The following is a 21793-nucleotide window of genomic DNA, read 5'->3' as shown; positions in this document are numbered from 1 at the left end:
AGCCTGTTCTGAGAAAATTAATCAACTTAGCAATACACCTACAATTGAGATAGGAGTTTTTGGATTATATTTAATAAATGTAACTTCTACTCATGGTCCTATCAACACTGAGACAAGAAGCAGTCATAGCACATCCTTTAATAGCAGCATGTGTCAGCTTTCTCCAAACAAAGTTGCATTTAGCCTGCATCACTCTTCAAGCATTTTAACTCTCCTCAGTGCAAGGAGAGGCACAGTTAAACTGTAATGAAAGCAAGGCCATCTAATCTAACAAAAAGAGCAGAAAATGTTCAAGCAGACAACATCCTCCTCCTTACCCATATTTCACATGACTTCTTGTCTTGCTTGTGTCTCAGCAGATGTATAGAAAATGGCAGGAAAAAGAGTGGACAGACACATAATCAGTCTTTTCCACTCTTCCATGCAAGACAGACTAATCATATAATCATGGGTACTTTATTCTTGCCATTTAAAAACTCAATACATAATTTTTGTACTTGTAACTCCTATGATGCCTTATTTGAAAGTTTCTCCCTTAAAAGGTACTAAAAACTTGTTTTGAGAAGTGAAGCATTGGTTTAGTCACCCAAATAGGAACGTCAAGCTGAAACTGAGTATTGCTTAACTCAAATAAATCTCAGGACTTGACAACAGCAATTTACTGTTGCTGAAAGCAGGCCTTTAAAATTGTACTGAAAATCCATCCGCATTTTCAGTGAGCAGAATCACTGAAATGTTGTTTTTCCCTACAGTTATGGAACGTGGGATCTACTTGCCCTATAAAGAGATGGCCTTGACTTCTATCAGTGGCACAGCTTCTCAATGACAGGAAGTCACATACCTAGCCTTCCTACATGGGAATTATCCTTCAGTCATTAGCTCCTTTAGCCACATCAACCTGTGTGTTAATCCACAGTAACCTCTTTAATGCACAGCACTACACCTATCCAGATTTTCTCTGAGACAGGTTTATTGCAGTGGGAACCAGTCTGTGTAATAGCTTAAGATTTGCATGAACTTATTCCTGTTACCTTGAAAAGTGCAACCATATGAATACATAAGGTTCCTAGATATTCCACTTGCTAATGAAACTGGTGAAAGTAAAGTTAAATCTCCTCCCTGGATGTATTCTTCACCTTTTTGTTTTATAGCATTGGGTTTACACTTCCAACTATTTTGTGTTCTTACTGAAAACCAACATTCTAAAAATGGCACAAAGCCATTACAAGAAATTTTTTTAAAAAAAGTTCAGCAAATCCTCTTTGTCCTTGATGTAACTATCTCTTTTTCATGACAGGAAATAGTAGCTTTCACAATGGTTTACATCCAGGTGGCTTGCTTCAGACTGGAAGACCAGATCAAAATGTTGGCATCTCACCCAAAGGTTGTCACTCTTTCTCAGCCAAGTTTGGCATAAGCAGCTGCAGAAGTTGCCCTCCACCTCTTGGAAATAAACTGCTGCTTGGGGAGGAAGGGGACACGAGAGACTCAGCTATTGACAGAGGGTGGCACCTGCTGTGGAGGGGAGCATGTGCCCTGCAACAACAACAATGTGTTGGGAAAAGCAGCTGCAACATCAATTATCAGAGTTAAACTATGAGCAAGGGCAAGCAGTTGCATTTAGCTGCTTGGGGAGCATTTATCTGTCGAACAGTTCTTTCCTACCTCAAGTGAGCCTAAGAAAACTGACTAGAAAGTAAGATCTATTAAGGTCCAATTAGGGACACAATGAAAAGCCTTAAAAATCTCCTGCAATAAATAAAGCTTATACATAGCTGTCTTTCTCCCTCCCTCTATTCCATCCAAATGAATCACTTCACATGGCTGCAGATAGGCCATGTGAAAAGTTAAATTTCACTTCTGGTGTTAAAGTACTCACACAAGACACCTTAAATCCACTTTGGTTACTGAGTTACACTGACAGGAAGAGTGAACAAACAGCAACTTGTTAAGCACGTAGCATATGTGGACAGTGGTCAGGGAGAAGCTGAATGTGGTTGCAGGAGTTAAGACTGCCCCACATTTTTCCAGTTGAAAGCTAATGAAAAATAAGACCTGCCAAAATTCAATCAGTTCACGTCATTTTTTATGTCACATTCAGTTTAATCTTTGCCCTTAATCTATATGAAAGGCTTTTGCCATTTAACCAAATAAAACCCAGATAATCTGAGTGCTGCTTAAATCAAAACCAGGGACCAATCACACTGAACTTACATTTTCCTATTCCATTGCAGAGAACCCCTGCTAGGGGGGCTATGCTACAGAAAAAAATGCAGTTTGTTTTTACCTTTTTGAATGTTCTGATAGCTTATTTTACCCCAAATTTAAGCTGCTTCTTGTCAGTTTTAAGAAAACATTTTACAGGCTGAGAAAAAATCCCCTGTAATTAATGCATTTGACAACTAAAGGCAAAGGAGAGATTAACAGGAAAAGACTAATAGCAAACACAGAGCAGAAAGGATTATGCTGCATTGCTCAAGTGCTTCCTTCTGTTGATAGCATCTGAACAGTCTAAAAGAAGGAAAACTAATAAAAAAGTCACCCAGTTTGAAGAAAAGACTACAACAGTGACTAATATGAGGACAGGCTTACGGAAGAATTTAACCTTTAGAATGCAACTCCAAGATTTGTGTGGAAGGCCACTAAAAATTACTAAGTTCCAAAAGCCATCTCATGTCAATGACACCTACTGTCATCTTTTGTTTCTTTCTGCTCTACTTCATATGCAGAGCAGTGAAGAACAACAACAAGGTGCTCCATAAGGCAGCAATTCCCCATGCTTTGAGTCAAACCTAATGGTCAAAACCATATATGATGTTGCATTTGCTTTACTCTTTTCAGAAAGTTCATATTGATTTTAATTTTTTTAAGCCTTTGGAAACAGACCTGAGCTGCAGAAGAAGAAAATGTGCCTGCTCTAATAGTGTTTCCTATTGTCCTACCTCCAGCTACACCATACACAAGAGCTGCCTTACTAGTCCTTCCAATACTTCTGCAAGACACATAACCTAGGTAAGTTTATTTTGCCACTTTCCTGTTCTACAGAAAAACCCTCTTGCAAGAGTTCATTATTTCAACCATACTTTAATTCAATTCCCATCTTTCGACTGCCAAGAATGTTAATTTGTAACAAGACTGGTAGTGTTCTTCCTGCATTGATCTAACAAACAGGAACTGGACTTAGGCCCAGACTCCCAAGGTTATTTAAACACCTACAATGTGTTAAGGATCTAAAACGAACTTCAGAATTTTGTTCCCATGTTCAAACAGCAATTCATGAAATGAAAGTAATTATCTTTCACTTATTGCCAGTTAAAATCCAAATTTTTTTTAATAGCCTACTGATCATATTTAACAAAAAAAATTGTCTTAGCTCCATTCTGCTGCGCCGAAAATGAGAAGTATCATCTTGAAACATGGAGAATTATTACACCAGGCTCAGTTACTTCTCAGAACTTTTTGTCTGAGTTAAAATATCTTCAGAAGGTCCTGAGAGCTATTTCTTTCAGAATGGAGAGCTAAAATCTGTATTACACATGATTCCTTGAAATTTTCTACAAGACCCAAGGTAGTACTCAAAGACACATCCCAGGTTCTAGAAGCTTGGACACTTATATTTGAGAGGTGCTGAGACCATGCTGAACACTGCCATTTGTCAAAACAATTTTGTTGCTTTATCGCAGTTCCTCTGTACCTGACCACCTTTTATTTTCCTCCATTGTGTTTTATAACCTCACTGCTCAAAATTCCACTACTTGCAAAGAAGGAATGATCTGTGTTTATGCACTTCCAAGTTCTGCCTGAACAGAGAACAAACAGCCAGCACGTCTGTGCAGGGAGGCCTGTTCTTACCATGCAGTTCATGGCAAAGTGATTGTGCTGTGTCTGAAGTTCCATCGCGTGGGGGTGGCTGGTTCCAATCTCCGTGTAGCTGTTCAGAAACAGACCTTTGTTGTGTGTGATCCAGTCAAACATCTACACGAAAATATTAAGGAAAGAAGAAAGTTCAATAATTTGTTATGGCAGAAATCATGGATAAGTAATGTAAGATACCTGTGAACACAGAATACAGAGTCTAAGGCCGTGAAAATTAACATTGATGCTCTTTCCATTGTAAGTTACTGTATATTTTAATTCAATCATTGCTGAAACCTGTCTTTTTGGATCAAACAGCTGAGGCTCTTACTGTTATCTTTACTACAGGTGTTTATCTCAACAAGCTACTGTAATGCCATAATCACAAACTTCATTATTATAAAGAAGTCATAGTAAACAAACCGACTTGGAGCACAGCCCTGAGTTGCCAAGCTTATACATTCTCTAGTGTCAGCACTTATTGACATCAGCAGCTTAGCAGTTTAGAATGAAAATGGCAACTCATGGAAATTAAATATAAATTCTTTCATGCTGATCAAGTACTTCAGCAGCTAGTTTAATAGTTTTAGTTCATAAGTTTACAGGAGATTTGAAAACAAATATTCTATTTCTAGATGAATTATTAAAAGTATATGTGAGCACAGTTACCTTCCTCCAGAGACATTTAAGAAAAATCATTAAATATTCTTGTTTTTAAAAAGAAAAAAAGGAATATTTTAACATTCCAAAAAATTTTAGGAGAGACCTTATATGACAATGGCCATCAATGAAGGCACACAGGTATGTTAACAGTGGCACTGGAAGACAAAATTTTCAAAGACTAAGCAATGCAGCAAAGAGCTGTTTAACACCCCACCTGCTCACAATGGTCTTGAAATCTTTGCTATATCTCAGCTAAAGAGACACACCACCTGCTCTCTGGATAAGCTGAAATAGATTGTCCAGGAAAAAACAGTAGCAGTAAGCAGGAAATATCCATTTAAAGATCTTTCCAAATATGCTGGCTAACTGAACAACATTATCAAGTCCAGAATTTGTCCCAAGTCCATGACAAACTAAATCATAAGTAGAACACAATATGGTAAGAACTGTAAACCAAATTTTTGAAGTCTAGATAACTGAGACAGTTATCTAAAATTTGAAGCTTCTTACCTAGAGCTCAGTGAAAATGTGTAAGAACATCATTCAAAACAGACACTGATACTGCTTGTGATCATCCTCCTCTAGGTCTCTTAAATTTGCTGCCTTCAGATGCTTAAAGGGGCAATTTCAATCAGATTCACACTTCCACCTAGTCCCTTTTTTGCCTTCTCTTCTTCTGAACCAGTCCAAAATTCTAGCACTGAATTGAGCAAGTCCTCCAAAAGGAACATGTTTATTTCTCCCCATGCAATACCCTTTTTCTTTCCAACAAAGATCCCATCCTTTCCCACATTTCAGTAAAATACAGGCATGCACTGATAAACACGTCATGAGCTGTGAAATCTAATCTGACACAAGCAGTAAAAATACAGGCTGCAAGTAGATTAAGGCAAGGGTCTAAATCCAAAAGTGAGTTGTGATACTACACAAACCTTCTTTTCCATCTTTTTTACTGGCTAATGAGAGAAAAACCGTCCCAGGTATAATAGCTGCTGTCAACCTCATTTTGAGGTGCCTAATATTTCCCTTTTGAAAGAAAGATGCGTTCATTTAATATAGAGTTATTCCTGGAATCAGAAACATAGAAAACACTGATAGGAGCTTATGCAACCACATGGCAGGACAGAGGTCAATCCTACAGGCTCAAGTATTTCACAAGAAGTTTGTTAAAGCCCAAGTTATGCAATCAATTTCATAAAATATGAGTAAATTAACAATATGTATTTTAATGGTGCTCACATGATACTGAAAGATATGCTATAATGCAGAATAACTAATGCTGTAATGAAGTGACTGCAAGGCTGATAAAATGCATTTGGGTTTGAAAGAGCAACACTAGAACAACAGTTTGCATTATTTTCTAAATCATTTTAGAAATAGATAATAGTTTCATCTTTTTTCCAACTGTCTACATGTAGAGACCTCTACTATATACTCCTACTATTTTCAGCTATACCATCCAGTAAACATTTGCTTTAAATAGTACTTCAAAAATTATTTCTTTTTAAAACACAGCAGAAAACCTTACAGTAGTGTAAAGGAAGTCCCTGAGTTGAAATGATGAGGGTAAGGAAAAGTATGGGTGAAGAATACAAATAAAGAAGCAAGAAGTTTTTATATGTTTGTTCTGCTTTTACTCTTCCCCATGCCTCTGCTAGTGACAGCTGCTGGAGAGCAGAACATTGGTTTAACATGGACCATTGGTCTCACGCAGTTCAGGCAATCTTATTTAAAATACTTCAAGAAATCTGAGTACTTTAAGCTCTGACAAAAAACATACTTACCACTTGACTGCACAGTCTAGTTACTACTACTCCCAGAGAAAAAATCCCCACCCTTCCTTACAGCTATTTGTTCCATGGTAACAAGTCAATAATAAGTGATTGCAAAACCATTCTACATGAAAATAGACCTAATTTGAGCTCATCTAAAAGTGGTCTGCCTGCCATACTTCCTCTTCAAATTCCATGACTATCAAGGTCTTTCTCATCTGAAGGGACTGGTTAGCCCGAAACATTCTGAAATCACTCAGTTCCCTGTTAATGACATATGCACTGTCAGAAGAGATACATCAGTTTTTAGCCTGAGACTTCAAACCCTGCATCAATGAAGCAGTTCCCCATGTCAGCCTCTTCAGGCTTTGTTGACTGCCTGTCACTCACTTCCCGAAGATAACTTAAAAGAAGACCAATGTAGTCTGTAATCATCTGTATTTATAAAGAATACAGCATTCTTCTTTATTTGATGCATACAAAAGCATCTGTCTGGAAAAAATTATTAACAAAATAAGTACTTTGAAGTCATTAGCAGTTACAATTTTCTTTGGTAAGAGCTTCCTTACAGCTTAGAAGTACTATCTCATGCCCCTTACTCCAGAAACCCCGAGTGCCTCTCAATCAAGAAGTCCCTTACTTCTCATTAAAAGGCTAGCGATTAACTTCAAAGACAAAAATGACTATTTTCAGTTACCCTTGGTACTTCTTTCAAGTCTGTCAAGTATTGGCCATTTATAGCGTCCTCGCTCAACCCTTACCTTTTCAGCATCCTGCTCAAAAAGCCTGAGCTGAAAGCATTGGTCCAATTTCAATTTCCGCACATGCCACATCTGATGCAGATGCTGCCGTGTTGAGTGCAGCCTGTCCAGCATGGTGGACACTTTGGGTAAAAGGTTCTGTAAGTCTGCATTCCCTGACCCAGAGTTCTTCTTGGGAAAGCTATCACTGCTCTGTATCCGCTGGAGCAGCTTTTGTCCTTCCACATCAAGGTCCTCGATAGGGGCCTTAATGACTTTCTTTTTTAATTGTGAATGCTCCTCTATCATATTGCGAGCACCTTCCAGGTCCTGAGGCATTTCCTTTTTTGACAATATATCTTGCAGTTCCTCCAGTCTGGACAGCATATGGGTTGCATTGCTAATGTAGTCCTCAAAGGCAACTCTGATTTCTATCCACTCTTCATGGTTGTACTCCAAACAGCCATCAAATTCTGGGGTTAGCTGAGAAGGATCAACTACTTTGGTAAGGCCTTCCAGAGACACCATATTTGTCTAAAAAAATAAAAATGGAAAGAAAAAAATGCTGTTACTAAAATGAATTTCAAATTTCCTTTCAAGTTTTTGCTTCTCTTTTTGTAAGAGTTGATAATTTTGCTCATGAAGTCCACAAAACAACTTTTCTCACACATTTCAAGTATCAATTCTGATCAGCAGAAGACAGGAGGTCCTGCAGTTATTTTCCCACATTTCTTTCTTACCTCACTACATTTAAGAACAAAACAGCAACCACTCTTTTGATTACTGTTTTAAGTTTTGACTTTGTGCATTGCAAAGCTGCAGGAGGATAAGAGCAAGGCTCATTCAGCTGATTTCCTCTGGATTCTGGAGATGGCAATACTACCATAATGCAAACTAAGATAACAAAGAGACAAAACCTAAGTTTTTATCATTAGGGGGGAAAACCTAATTCAATCTTTCTTGAGCTTATAAAAAGAATATAAACAACAACATACCCAATTGCCTAGCCTAAGTACATGAAGAAAACCCCATTTCGTCTAATACTGGTCTAAAGTTCCTCTCCTTCAAGCCAGAATATAATTTATCTGAGAGTTTTCAAGGTGCTGATCATTAGTGAGAACATTTAAAACCACAAAATAAATATAAATTTGTATACCATAGGGGAAATTACCTCAAACTCAAACTTAGAGCTGCCAAAGTTAGTCCTCTGTTTCTGCCAGAAATTGTCTGGCTTGATTATCAGTGCAACATGAATACAACACGGAAAGGATTCCTGTAAAATCTTCAGCAGAGGCTTTATGGAGTCCCATTTTGACCCACGCATATCTACAATGACGGTGAATCCTCGTTTACATACTTCCTCACTGCAGAAAACAGAAGGAAAGGTTATCAAGCAAGTGTTTCAATTTCCAACGCAACACTCAACTGCACCACACTGCCTAATGAACGTGGTCTCCTCAGGGTCTCACTGCTGACTAGCTGACCACATACAGCAAATCTCACAAACCTCTTAAGACGCTTCTTTCGCCTCCATGCCAAACTCCTTGTGGGGAATGTTGCTGATTTGGTATTCTGCCATTATCTTCACTTTCATTTTCACTGTTTAGATTCATGATGATTCATCGTCCAGTCTTGTTTCTCCCTCACCTTACACACACAGTAAACCTCCCGTTTCCTAAAGCAGCAATATCTAGTACATTTTAATTTTACTCTTCAGATCACACATACACTTATTTGACTCATGATAATATTCATGTCTTTCTAATGATTGAGGGGATCCTCTAAAAAGACAGAAGATGGCCAATTGTTCTTATCTACCATTTCTCAACTTTTTCAAGCTGTCTCAGATTTAGAACCATTTTATCTGAGAGTTAAGAGTTAAGAGTAGAGGAAAGACACCCATTTATTGACAATTTCTTTTGTAACAGGATTGATTTGTGAATACTTAAAGGACAACACAGTATTATATGGTTGGGAAAAAAACCACATCAATCTGTTTTTACAAAATTTGAGCACAATTTTGCTGTCCAAAAGTTGACAGACCTTACACTCAAATTCTCCAGCACTCCCTCTGAGAATGGAAAATTTAATTTCTTTTCATCAATATCTTCTGTACATTTAGTTCTTGTGACTGATCAAAAGTGACAATCACCACCACCACCAGAAACTCTGATTTTATTCCAGCAGAATTTGCTACGTGACCTTGTAGTATGACCATAGGAAGGAAAACATTTCAAAACCAATGCATCATAGCCAACAGACTATTGAAAAGGACCAAATGTCCATTCTTTGAGTATGAGTCACTTTCAGGGATGTGACTAATTCAAATGCCATTCTAGAGTTCATGTGGTGAGGTTTTTGGAGTGTCCAAGAGGCAGGGAAGCTTCACTGGCATATTTTACTCAGTCTTATTGGCCAATTGCAGAAAGATGGATTATGACTGCTATAGGAGATCTGGAAAAAGTGATAACATGGGTTCCTCAGAAGGGGAAGGTTTTTTTAACTTTGAAAAGTTTAAAGCTATGGAAAAGAAGAGAGAATAAACATCCCACAACAGTTCAAAGAATGAATTTATCATGATAAATGCTGGCTCTCCCACCTGCCCATAGGAATGCCAAAAATGGCAATGGCAGAAGCAAAAAATATACTAACTAGCTTGGCATACATGTAGGCTACAATGGACAATTTTCTGACCACGGTGAAAATGTTTTCTAAAATCGTCACAGAATTCAAGGAAAAAACCAACTACTGTCTTAAAGATAGACCCATCACGGAAAGACCAAACGGCAGCAGGAGCGCTGCTCAGCCCATCCCTATCCTACCAAACTGAGGCTTGCACAGGGACTGCTTGCCAGCAATTCACAAGGCATGCATCTACTGGGCTGTCCACAGTGGTCCCTCATCGTGTGACACAGCGCGGCTGTGTGCTCCATCATGGAGCCACATCACCTCGCACAAGCTGAATGTCCTTTGGCCAAGGATCACAAGATTTGCTCTAGCAAGCCAAGGTCATGTGTTGGTAAGCCTGAACTACACTAAAATATCTGGCCCACTCTGTGCTGATGACATAAGTTCAGCCGTATTTTAAAATCAGATAAATTGTAAAATTGTGAGATTGAGTCAACTTAAGTTTTTAGATCTCTTGCCAAACAACTGATACCTGAGATTCTTCAGCTACATCAAGTACCAGTACTGCAACAAATAACAGACAACCCAAAAGTTCGGGGATATTTGTACCAATTGGGACGTCTAATTAGGCTAGAGTTGCATAATCAGTCTGTTAAACATGACTTGTATGAAAACAAGTCTTACTTTTGATAAAGCTCCCTTTATTCTCAAAAGTTTGCCATGCTTAAAGAGTATAAAACATGCACTAACTTTCTTTTAATTTGAGATCTCTTGATCTAAGCTAACTAACATACACCTTTTGCCAGAGAAAGACTGTTTCTTGCCCTGATTAGCTATAAAAAAAATTCTTGGACACATTTTAATGCATATTTGTCTATTAACTTATCTAGCAACTTGAAGCTCTAGATGGATAGAATACATCTCACCATTCAAATCTGAGAGTAAAAATTTCAAGCCGTCTTCCTGTTCTCCTTTCTCTAAGTCCCCCGAGTTTCCCAGTTAACTTCACAAAAAGGAGGCCATGTATTCTCTCAGACAGATGCCTTGAAGTTACTTTTATGAAACCACCTTTCTCAGTCAGAAACTGATATTTGATTATATCAAGTGCAAAGACTCTCAGTAAATTAGCACATTACACAAACATGGAAGATATTGCACTCAGGGGATGTTGTCCAAGGAATTTTTTTCAATTGTAATGACAACTGCTGCTTGTGGTCATAGACAAACAGAGTCAAGCACAGTCAGCATTGCTCCAGCCTGAAACAAATGCTGGAAGATTCCAAGATGGACCTAAATTCAGAGTCTTAGGGTCAACTTGATTATTACAGAAAGCAAAGTTCTGTATGAATGAACTTTTTTTAGATACATACAAAATATGTAACTTTTGCTTGAAGTATCTCATATATTTACAAGTGTATATATATATGGGAATGAATATATGCACACACACCATAGCACTGGATTTGACTTCTGCCAATTTAGTTTAAACAGCTCAATTCATAGGCTGAATTGCTGATAATGCAATAATACCAATACTTTCATAGGCAACTCCACAGGTTTATCTGAGACCTTTACAAGCAATTTCTCATACCTTTCTCCTCGTTATTTCCATGCTGTATCAGGACACTGTGACTTATCTAACACAAATAACAGTTAGGAGTCCTGTGCTGACTGCACTCCACTCAAGGCATATTGTCAAGGATGACCAGCATGTTTGTAGTTATTGATGTACTGAAAGCCTTTAAGTTGTATTTGCAGTCTTCCACACAGCGACACCAATGTGGCATGGCAGTGCCATTTCCGAGACACAAACTACTTTTAGCTAAAGCACAGCAGCCCTTCTGCCAGCTGCCTTCCTTTTACAAGGCAGAGTAATTATTTCTCTTCCAGAAAGCCATTTGAAAATAGCAAATGCCAAAACTTGGTATTGATTTGCTCATGTTATTAACTCAGTCTGCTAGCTTGCGGGAGTACTGCAACATAATCCATTTATTTTGTTATACAGCCTTAGAGGTTAACAGGTGATCACTTACCTAGGAATACATGCTAGATACGAAATTAGCCTTCTAAGGTCTTCTTGCCGTATTCTGTCGTGATTACTACGAGCTGGAAATGTTAGAATGGGACCTCCACGCTTATCTCTGCCACCTGAAAAATTAAAAATGTTAGACTTCCCCACAGCATAACACAAAATTCTTTTTTGCAAAACTAGTCTTCAGTATCTACTTCTAAAAAAGTGATTTCAACTTAAATGCCAACATTGCCATTTTGAGATCAACTTAAGATTGAATTTTGGGAGTATTGATCAGCATACCGCCACAATTCCTACAGTGAGAAAGCAAATGCCAAAAAAACTGAAATAAAGAATAACCAGAGCATTACACTTAGACATTACAGTCACCTTCAAGTTTGACTGGTAGTGTGACATCTCCAGCAATGGCACTTTGTTATGTATTTAATTTTTGACTCAGCAATTGTACAGACTTAATTTAAATACAGAATTACGCTACTTTGTAGGCAAGTATTTAGATGATATGGCAGCAGAGAGCACAGCTGTGGGAGGTGTGCCCCGGTAGAGGAGCTCCTTCACTCAGTGACAGAGCTCAGGGAGGAGGTGAGTAGGTTGAAAACAGATGGATCATTCTCATAGGAGACTGCCTTCTGAAGGGAACAAAGGCCCTGTGTGCCAACTTCTTCAGGAAGCCTGCTGCCTCCCTGGACCCAAGGTGAAAGATGTGATGAGAAAGCTTCCTGCCCTGGTATGGCCCTTGGGAAAACCCATTATTATTAACCCCATAGGTCAGGGAAAAAGCAAGAAATTGCAATAAGAAGGCCAAGGGCAATCAAGAGAGATGTGATTGAAGTCTCTCTCTGAAAGCCTTGGGATGACTGGTTGGAGGAGCACAAGTGCTTTCTCTGCACTTCTTGTTGCAGGGAATGGTAAGGGAAGAAATGGGAAGAGCCATCAGAATAATACCTGGCTCTGAGCCTGGTGTCACTGGGACATTTTTGGGTTTTCTGATCCTGGGTTGGTTTGATCTGGCTGGTGACAGACAAGGTACACCTACCTCAAACAAGAAAAAGGATTTTTGCACAGGAATTATCAGGGCTCACTGAAAGAGCTTTAGACTAGAGTTGATAAAGCCATGCTTGCTAGAGATCAGCATGGAGGCAGAACTCCAATGTCTGAGGAATGGTGAGCTAGCCAGTTCTTTCAGTCTGCCATCTCACAGGAGGTAGGAACAGAGATCCATGCAGCAGCCAAAATATAAAAGATACTGATGTGTCAGAAAGCATGGAAGCACCTGAGAATGGCCATGTTGGAATTAGGGCTTCTGCCCCAGAAAAAGGTGACAGAATTAATAACCCATGGTGTATCTACATGAAGTAGTATATGCACTTCATGGTGTATAACCCATGAAGTGCATCTACACCAATGAACATGGCTTGGGCAACAAAGAGGAGGAGCAGGAAGCCTTTAGGCAGCAGGAAAACGGTGACACAGCTGTCATGATGGAAACATGGTGGGATGATTTGCAACAAGTGGGGTGCTGCAATGAATGGCTGTAAACCCTTCATAAGGGACAAGCAAGGAAGAAGAATTGGCAAGGTAGCCCTGAACGTTAGGAGTGTTATGATTGTCTAGAGTTTAATGATGGTGACAAGACTGTTTATGGGTAAGAATAAAGGGGAAGTTTGCAGGTGATGCCAGGATGGGCATGAGTGGATTGATGGGCCAAGCTCAGTAGCATGAGGTTGAAGAAGGCCAAGTGCTGGGACCTGCACTCGGGTCACAACAACCCAAGGCAATGATACAGGCTGGGGGAAGAGAGCTTGTAAATCTGCCTAGTAGAAAAGGACCTGGAGGTGCTGACTGACAGCACCTGAACAGGATCCAGAAGTGTGCCCAGGTGGCCAAGAAGGCCAATGACCCCCTGGGCTGTATCAGCAATAGTGTGGCCAGCAGAACCAGGGCAGTGATTGTCCCCTGTATTTGGCATTGGTGAGGGCACACCTCAAATCCTGTGTCCAGTTCTTGGCCCAGTTACTACAAGGAGGACATTGAGGTGCTGGAGTGTGTCCAGGGAAGGGAAGCAAGAGCTGGTGAAGGGTTTGGAGGACAAGGCTTATGAGGAGCCTCTGAGGGAGCTGGGATTGTTTAGCCTGGAGAAAAGGAGGCTCAAGGGACACCTTACTGCTCTCTGCAACTCCCTGAAAGGACGCAGCAGTGGGGTAAGTGTTGGTCTCCTCCACAAGGTAACAAGTGACAAGATGAGAGGAAATGACCTCAAGTTGCACCATGGAATGTTTAAATACCAGGAAAAATTTCTTCACCAGAAGAGTTGTCAAGCATTAGACAACTGGTTGCCTGGGGAAGTGGTTGAGTCATGACCCCTGGCGGCATTTAAAAGATGTGTAGATGCAGCACTTGGGGACATGGTAAGTGATAGACTTGGCAGTGCCAGGTGAAGGGCCGGAATCAAAGACCTTTAAGACCTCTCAAAGGTCTTTCCCAACTTAAATGATCTTGTAATTCAATGATTAAATTAATTACTAGGAGAATTTACGTGTATAATATTTCACACTCAATATGTAGATTGAGTGGATGGAAACTATTTAAGCATTTAATTTGTATTTTTATCCTGTTCTGATTTGCAGATTCCCAATTCTCAGTTTATAGCTTTTAGTTTTGTTAGCAACACAGGAAATTCTAAATCCACTTAATATATAAGGCAAAAAAATCTGACGTAAGTGGTTCCACTTAAATGCATTCATCTCAGCCATAAAGTTCCAGACTTGCTGTAGTCGAATAGTAAAATATAATTTTATATCCAACCCCTTGCTAGTGACAACAAAATGTTACTATTGCTAAACACCAAATCAAGCCCACTAGGATGTCTTTATCAACACATTATAATAGCACAGACAGATTCTTGCAAGCTAAATTTCACATGTATGTTTTCAACCACAGATGTGTGGACTGTTTTCTCCTGTCCCATGGAAACGCAGAAAAACACTATCTTCAGCCCAGAATTTCTCATTTCAAATCAGCTTCTCATTGTAATTCCATGTTGCTAAAATTTTTTTCAAAAATCACTTAGAAAGGAAGGCCAAAAGAAGATAAAAATAAATATTAAAACAATAAATTATACCAGTCACTCAAAAATTCATCACTATCCTCTCCAACACACTTAGTGTGTGTTTGCCAAAGACACCAAGTTTGGCTGTCAAAGTCTCTAGAGATTGTCTACACTGGACATGCTCCCTGTCAGATACTAAATGAAACTCAAAAGAGGTAAAAGCTTCTTCGAATCTCCATCAAGCTACAATGCCAGAAAGCAGAATTTAAAAGGAAATTCATATCTTTATCTTCCATGACCCTCTTAAGTGAGACTCAAGATGAAAAACGGAATTGTTTCATTCTAATGGAGAAAGGCAAGTCTTGACCATCCTGACTCACTTGTAAAGCAGAGAGCTTTGAGGATTTTCACATAGCAAATGAAGGAAAAAAACCCAAGACGGCAGCTGTAACAGAAAGGAATGATAAATGACAAGACAGAGTCCAACAGCCAAGGCCCCTGCTGAGCTCCAGAGCCATCACTGGGCTCCAAGGCTACCAAGAGTAGTTGATAGTTTGCTACACCCCTTAATGCTCTCTCTCCTCATTGCACCACAGGCCATTACCTTTAGATCTACCAGTTTGAACTGGTAAGGGCTACTGACTCCAGCCCCCCAGAAAAAGTAACTCAATTGCTCAGGGTGGACATTCTTTAAAAAGCAGCAGCTAGCAGTGAAAGCATGAGCTGAATTGTCTTTAACACTCTCTAAGCTTTTTAAGCTCTCTAAGCAAATGCTTTGTTACATGCAGTCACTTCAGACCAGTCCTCCAGGCCTTTCCCACATTGCAACTCCTGTATCATGCAGTTTTTCCAATATTGCCCTTTTATGTCATTCTGGACGCCACTTCAGTTGGCTTCAGCTCCACATATGTCACGGAAGAAGCCCATTTTTTAAAATGGTGGTTAAATTTCTGATAAATCATATCCTGAAAGTTTTGTACTTCACAGACGAACTTTGTTGTACAAACTCCAGGCCTAGATGAGTAAGAAATTAATACAGCCTTGATTTTAGATGAAAAGAACTTGACTATCCAATCTTAGAACAAGCGGCAAAATTGCAAATAATAACATTTTTTAAAAGTCCCTGAGACTTGGGTTTTTTTCATCAGCTCTAATGACAGCTTTCTTACGCCTGTTACAATAACTAACTCTCATTTCCTTTGTTCCTGATGCTCCTGTGTCATACACAAACAGGAAAGTTAAAAGCAACAATGCATGAGGCATCAGTGGGAATTTCCTGTCTTGCAATAGTCTTCATCCAACTCAACCTCCTATTAATGTTTAACAAAAACATACTTCAGTACTACTGCTTTCATCAGTAACACTTCCATTTTAATCCATTTCCTTTTATACACCGTCCCACCCCACTATTGAGATATTTTGTTGATGCCAAAGTGTGTCACACAAACATCTATCCTGTAACTCACGTGAGTCACCTAACACGCATCATTTCTGTCTAGTGCACATCACTAACAGCAATATCCTCAATGGCCTCCAAATGGCAATAAAATCCAACAGGCTGAGTAGTGCAGCTTTCTAAGAAATGCCTTTTAACCTAATTATAAAGTACTCCAGTAAAAAAAGCTTTTATGGCAAGACAAGTTACCAAGGGCTATGTCCTTATATGAAACCAAGATAACTGCGCCTTGTAAGGAAATGCTCTCCTTGCTTAGTTATGTGTAGAGATATGAATGAGAGTGTTTGTACTTTGACCTGTTTCAGTTTAAACTTAACACCAAAAAATGCATCCAAGACTCTATCTGGACTTCATAGAAAAGCCTAGAGATGTAACTATTTCCAGTGGTAAGACATCCAATACTCAAGCAGTTTACTTCTCAGTAAGGTGAAATTCTGTTCAGTAAACCAAATGAATTAAAGCAAGTGAACAAATATCTTTGTGTTCCCAGGTATAAAGCTTGACAGTTCAAGTTGAACAGTGGTTAGGTCCTAGTTATGGTGGTAACTTTTTGGGGGAAGGGGGAGAACACACTGAAGAGTGTTGTTGTAGGTTGTTGTTCAGGGTTTCTTAATTCATTTGCACTACCAATGTGTGTCATTCCATTTGAGTTTCACTTGCAAGGGAAATGTGAAACTATGGATTTTGGCAGACCAGTTCTAGCCAGTCTTGTCACCCACAGCTGTTTGCTCCATTCTTCCATTAGGAGTTGCTATCTTCACACAGGCAAGTTGGCAACAATTTATTACTGCCAATACCTCCTCTATTCTGGTTCACAATTTATCATCTCCCCTTAAATTTATCTTCATGTTTCACTTGGCCCATTTCACTTTCACTGAATTAATGCCTTTTAGAATGCCATCTGCTTACAAATTAACATTAGAAAAACCCATCATTTTTCAGGTCCCTTTTAAGGGGTCTAAACTAAGTACCAGGCAACTTAACAGAGGTTTTGGAGTGAAAACTGACTTTATTTTTGTTCAATGGCATAAGACAAGGTCCAAAAAGTAATGAGGGATTTAAATATTGTGCTTACCCCCTTTTATCCTCTTCTTTCTCACTAAAAATAAGAGTTCTAAGTAAGTCTTAACCAGCATTACAGTTCCCAAGTTACTACGCTACCAGGAAAATTGGTCTTGCTCATTACAGTTGCCAGGAACTTTTAAGAAAAAAACACCAAAAAAACCCCAAAAAATCCAACCAAACAAAAACCTTCACCTACACACCTTTTTGCTTTGTACCGCTACCCGGCAGAGTGGACAGGATAAAGTACTACGTTACTACATGCTGTACTTGGAAGCATCAGCATCCATGCACAGCAAATCTCTTAAAGAATACAACTGCAGGAATAATTTTATGTGTTTTAATATTTAAGACAATCCTCTTAATCATTTGACACTAAGATTATGGCCGAGAGAATGATGATGCTTAATCCCAACAGAAAATCACACCAAAATGCAGTTTACAAAAATAAGCACTTCAGCCCATCATTCCACCAAGTAAAGTTATCATAAAGTTATAGACTATGTTGTGATACTAACTCATATAAATCCCACTTTGCAATCCTCCTGCTAGTCCTTGTTCAGTAACCAACCAATTCAATGTGTGTGCTGGAATTACCTAAAATTACATGCTAAGTCAGTTCACCAAGAAAATACTAAGTGTGCTTCAAAAGACAGACAACTGTAGTTCACTTCTGCAACAGCTGTACTTCTCCAGAATATGCTGCAGATGGGTCAACAACAAAGTCACGTCTGTAAAATTCCCCATCAGAAGAACCAGAAGTGAGAAAAGGAATATGACATTGGTACAGCAGGTTCTAAGTTGCTGTAAATAATGATGTGTGGCTAAGGGGAATGCAGGACTTAACCTGACCAAGACAAAAACTAGCAATGTTCCACATTCAAGAAAACAAATACCTCCTTTATTATGCCTTTCAAAATGCTTATGTTATGCTTAGGATATCCAACAGGAATCAGTGCTGCCATATCATTCCATTAATTTTGTAATGATATTTAAACTATTTAAAATACCATTTTACATGCTACTAACAACACAGCTGGGCATTCTACAAGATAAAATAACTGTACCTGAAAGGTATGCAACTTTTTCCTTTAAAATTGGCAATACTTCCATAGCCTTCATTTCATCATTTTTGCGAAACCCTGGAAAAAGAACAGAAGATGATTAGTCAAAAATTCAGACAAGCCCAACTTATACATTTAATGAATGCACTGAAAAATTTTTACCTTTCAAATACATTCTGAATGTTATGATCACAGGAATTAAGATAACCTTACAATAAAAGTCTGACAAAACATAAACTAAACTTTAAAGATATATTAATGGACAAGTCATCACTTTGACCAGCTTAACACAAATAGCATGGCCTGTTAGCAAGCCTCAGTAGAAAACAAGATTCCAGAATTAGCCTTTTTCATCAGTTAATAAAAACTAACATATGGATCCCATGGCTTTTATGCATTCCAAATCCCACTTTCTTTCTTTCTTTTTTTTTTTTTCCATCAGGGATGAAGAGTATCAAGCTATAAAAAGTAGGTATGCTTAGAACAATTACCTTTTAAAAAAACCAAATCCCAAACCAAAAACCCCACCCAAAATCCCACAACAACAAAGAGAAAGAAACAAAAACACCCAAACAAAAAACCCCATCAAAAAAACCCAACCCACCCAAAAAACCAAATAGAGCCATCAAAAATCCCCAACACTATTTACATGCAATGTTCCTTAAATCACTTCTGTAAGCAGAATTTTTTTCTGCTGCCTGACAGGAGCAGCGTTTTGCAACCGAGAGGACATTTTATCATACTAACTCTGTACACACATGGAGTATGATACAGTGCCCAAGGCGAGTGATTGCAGTCAGTGTTGCAAAGCAGCACATCACCAGCTTGTCCCTCCCTCTCTGCTTCCTATTTCTACTACTCTAATTCTGTGGGCAAATTCTGAAGTTCTTCCTTCTTTGACAAGGAAGATTTAGGAAGCATTTTTTTCCATTATATTTCACCTGTACAATACAGAATGGTCATATTTAGGCTGATTTTGTTCATCTTACAAGAAGAACTGGGAGACACATCTTCAACTAACTTATCTGTACAACCCTTCCTGGTCTGGATTCATGTGTTGCTTAAAATAATCCCATATCTGAAGGAAGTACCTCTGCTGGGGTAAGTGGGAAGCTCATTGCTTCTTTATAACTACAGAAGCACAAAAGTGCTGCTAAGACTCTTCCTCCTCAACAATATCCAAATGCTTCATGTCCTTTGGTCTCAGGTTCTGAGAAAAATGAGCTTAAATGAAAAAGCTGTGCATTTCTAAACTAAAACTTGAAGATATCAAACTAGTGTCATCAAGTAATATCAAACCTATACTTCAGGGCATCACACATGTAAATTACATCAGAGGTTTTCTACTCCAGAGAGCAGTACCGAGACTTCTGTGCCACCACAGTATCTAGTTGTGGGCACTACCCTTCAACACAGACCCAGGGTGCACCAAGCGCAACACCCAAGGGACAAAGATGGTCAGGTGTTTGCATGTCATCATCTATGCACTTGCTTTGTGTGAAGAACTGCAGGAAGATGTGGTGGCAGTCCTCAGAACACATAAAGCCTACTCGTGACAAAAGCCTACAGAATTTAAAAGCTTAGAATTACAGCAAGAGGTTTACTAGATGGGAGGACATTTTGTAAAACAAAGAACTGTGAACAGCTCATGGGATTGCCTGTGGAAGACTATGGCCTATCCATAACTGGGGATTTTTAAAAGATGTGTTCAGACAAATGTCAGCAACGGGTCCCTCGAGCTCACCATAACTGAAGTGTTCAACCAGGATATTGTCTCAGCACTCACAGAATGCAAAAATAAGAAAACAAAACAAATCAACTTCCAGCTAGATGGAAGTTCCCTGGCTAGTTCTTTGTTTTTTCCATGGACACCACAAACCAAAAACAATCCCAAAATTCAGTACACATTCTCAGAAAGGCTAGACCAGGAAAACTGGTTCCTTGGGTAACCACGTAGCATGGAGGGTTTCTACATGATGGACACTATTTTGCAATTACACAGCAACTCCAGACTGGCAAAGCAGTGCAGGGTTTACTTTCATGTTTGCACCTAGGCTCTCAAGATTCTAAGACACAGCAAAAAGTACCCCATGCATTATTACTCCGCCAGAGAACTGGCTATGGTTATCAGCCTTTTACTGAAACTGCCTGTAGTTTTGTTCCTACTACATTTCTGTTTGTTATGGACTAAAACTCTAAATAGCTTTAAGGAAAAGCCTGGGCTTAAATAAATCACCTAAAAAGACAGCAAATACCCTTTTCCACCTTGAATACTTGGGCTTCAGTTGACTAAGGCATGCAGGCACACTTCCAGAGTTAGGTTTTTTTTTTTATGCTTTGAGCTACCCACCATAAGCTTAATGCCAATTTAGCATGCTCAGCTTTCATATCAACCATGGCAATTCTTTTTCTTTACAGTAAATTCGGAGGTAGAAAACACTTTCTCCTCACCTAAAAAGCATGCAGAAACTAGTGCCGTACTTTGCTGTCTCTCTTAGCTCAAAATTACCCAAGACACTGATGTTACCGCAATTGCTTGCTCAGATTTCTAAGCCCTTAAACTACTTCACCTCGGATGATGATGCGCAGTAGCTGCACGTTTTACTTTGCCTGTGGCATGTAAGAAGCGAGAAACATTTAGCTACCATTTCTCTGACTATTAAGGGGCCGCTCAAGGTAAACACCCTAGCAAAAACGTTAGTGCTTGGCTCATGCTCTGCATCTGCATATCCTTAAGGCTGACTGCCTTGGATTATCATATTCCTGCTGCTCTAAACAGTCTATTTTTATTCCAGTTCTGCAGTGTTAAAGCTTAACTGAAAAGACTGTAGGGATTACAACAGATAAAAGAATGCTGGGGAGCAAAGAGGGTGAATACGGCAGGAAAGTATCGTTTTTATCTCCAACGAAGCAAAAATAAAACAAAAACCAGCAATATAAGCAGGTCTTAAGGGCTTGGGGGGGGTCCTCCCTCCCCGTTTTCAAAGCCTCTTCCCCACAAAACATTCGTGGATGTGAGGATTTGAGGATTTAATTAAAAAAAAAAATTAAAAGGCATTTACCACACTCAAATGAAATGCCATAAATATCTGCACCAATCTCTCCCTCCACAGCTCAGCATCCTCCGCGCCAGCCGGCTGCATCACATGTTCCTGGGGGTGATGTCATCCCTGCCGGGCCGGCCGGCTGCAGCTCCCGCCGCCGCGGTGCCGCCGCAGTGCCCGCAGCTCCCGCCCCGCGCAGCCACGGGCGGGCACCGCGGCCATCCCCGACCCCCCCTGCACGGCCGTCCCCGACCCCCCCAGCACGGCCGTCCCCGACACCCCCCAGCACGGCCGGCACGGCGCAGCTCGGCAAGCACAGGATTCCAGCGGGTATCGCTCCTACGGCACACGCTTCTCCTTTAGAATCACAATATGCACCTAAGGCACGTATTTATGCTCTTCCGCCCAGAATAAGGCACTCTGATTTT

The 21793-nt window shown here is 39.6% G+C and overlaps 1 protein-coding gene across 2 annotated transcripts in view; it reads right to left on the bottom strand.

Annotated features, from left to right (window-relative positions):
• TRIO (trio Rho guanine nucleotide exchange factor) overlaps positions 1 to 21793 on the bottom strand; it is a 244694-nt gene that overhangs the window by 157929 nt on the left and 64972 nt on the right. For both annotated transcript variants that reach the window (XM_084227033.1, XM_084227034.1), the window contains exons 2-6: positions 18325 to 18399; positions 11692 to 11806; positions 8202 to 8394; positions 7052 to 7564; positions 3853 to 3975 (exon numbers count right to left, since the gene is read on the bottom strand). In XM_084227033.1, coding sequence (XP_084083159.1) covers positions 3853 to 3975; positions 7052 to 7564; positions 8202 to 8394; positions 11692 to 11806; positions 18325 to 18399 — 1019 coding nt within the window. The remainder of the gene's footprint in view (positions 1 to 3852; positions 3976 to 7051; positions 7565 to 8201; positions 8395 to 11691; positions 11807 to 18324; positions 18400 to 21793) is intronic.

The sequence above is a fragment of the Fringilla coelebs genome (assembly GCF_963513975.1).
Source record: "Fringilla coelebs genome assembly, chromosome: 1".
NCBI classification, from domain to species: domain Eukaryota; kingdom Metazoa; phylum Chordata; class Aves; order Passeriformes; family Fringillidae; genus Fringilla; species Fringilla coelebs.
This window is presented reverse-complemented; position numbering and strand designations above follow the sequence as displayed.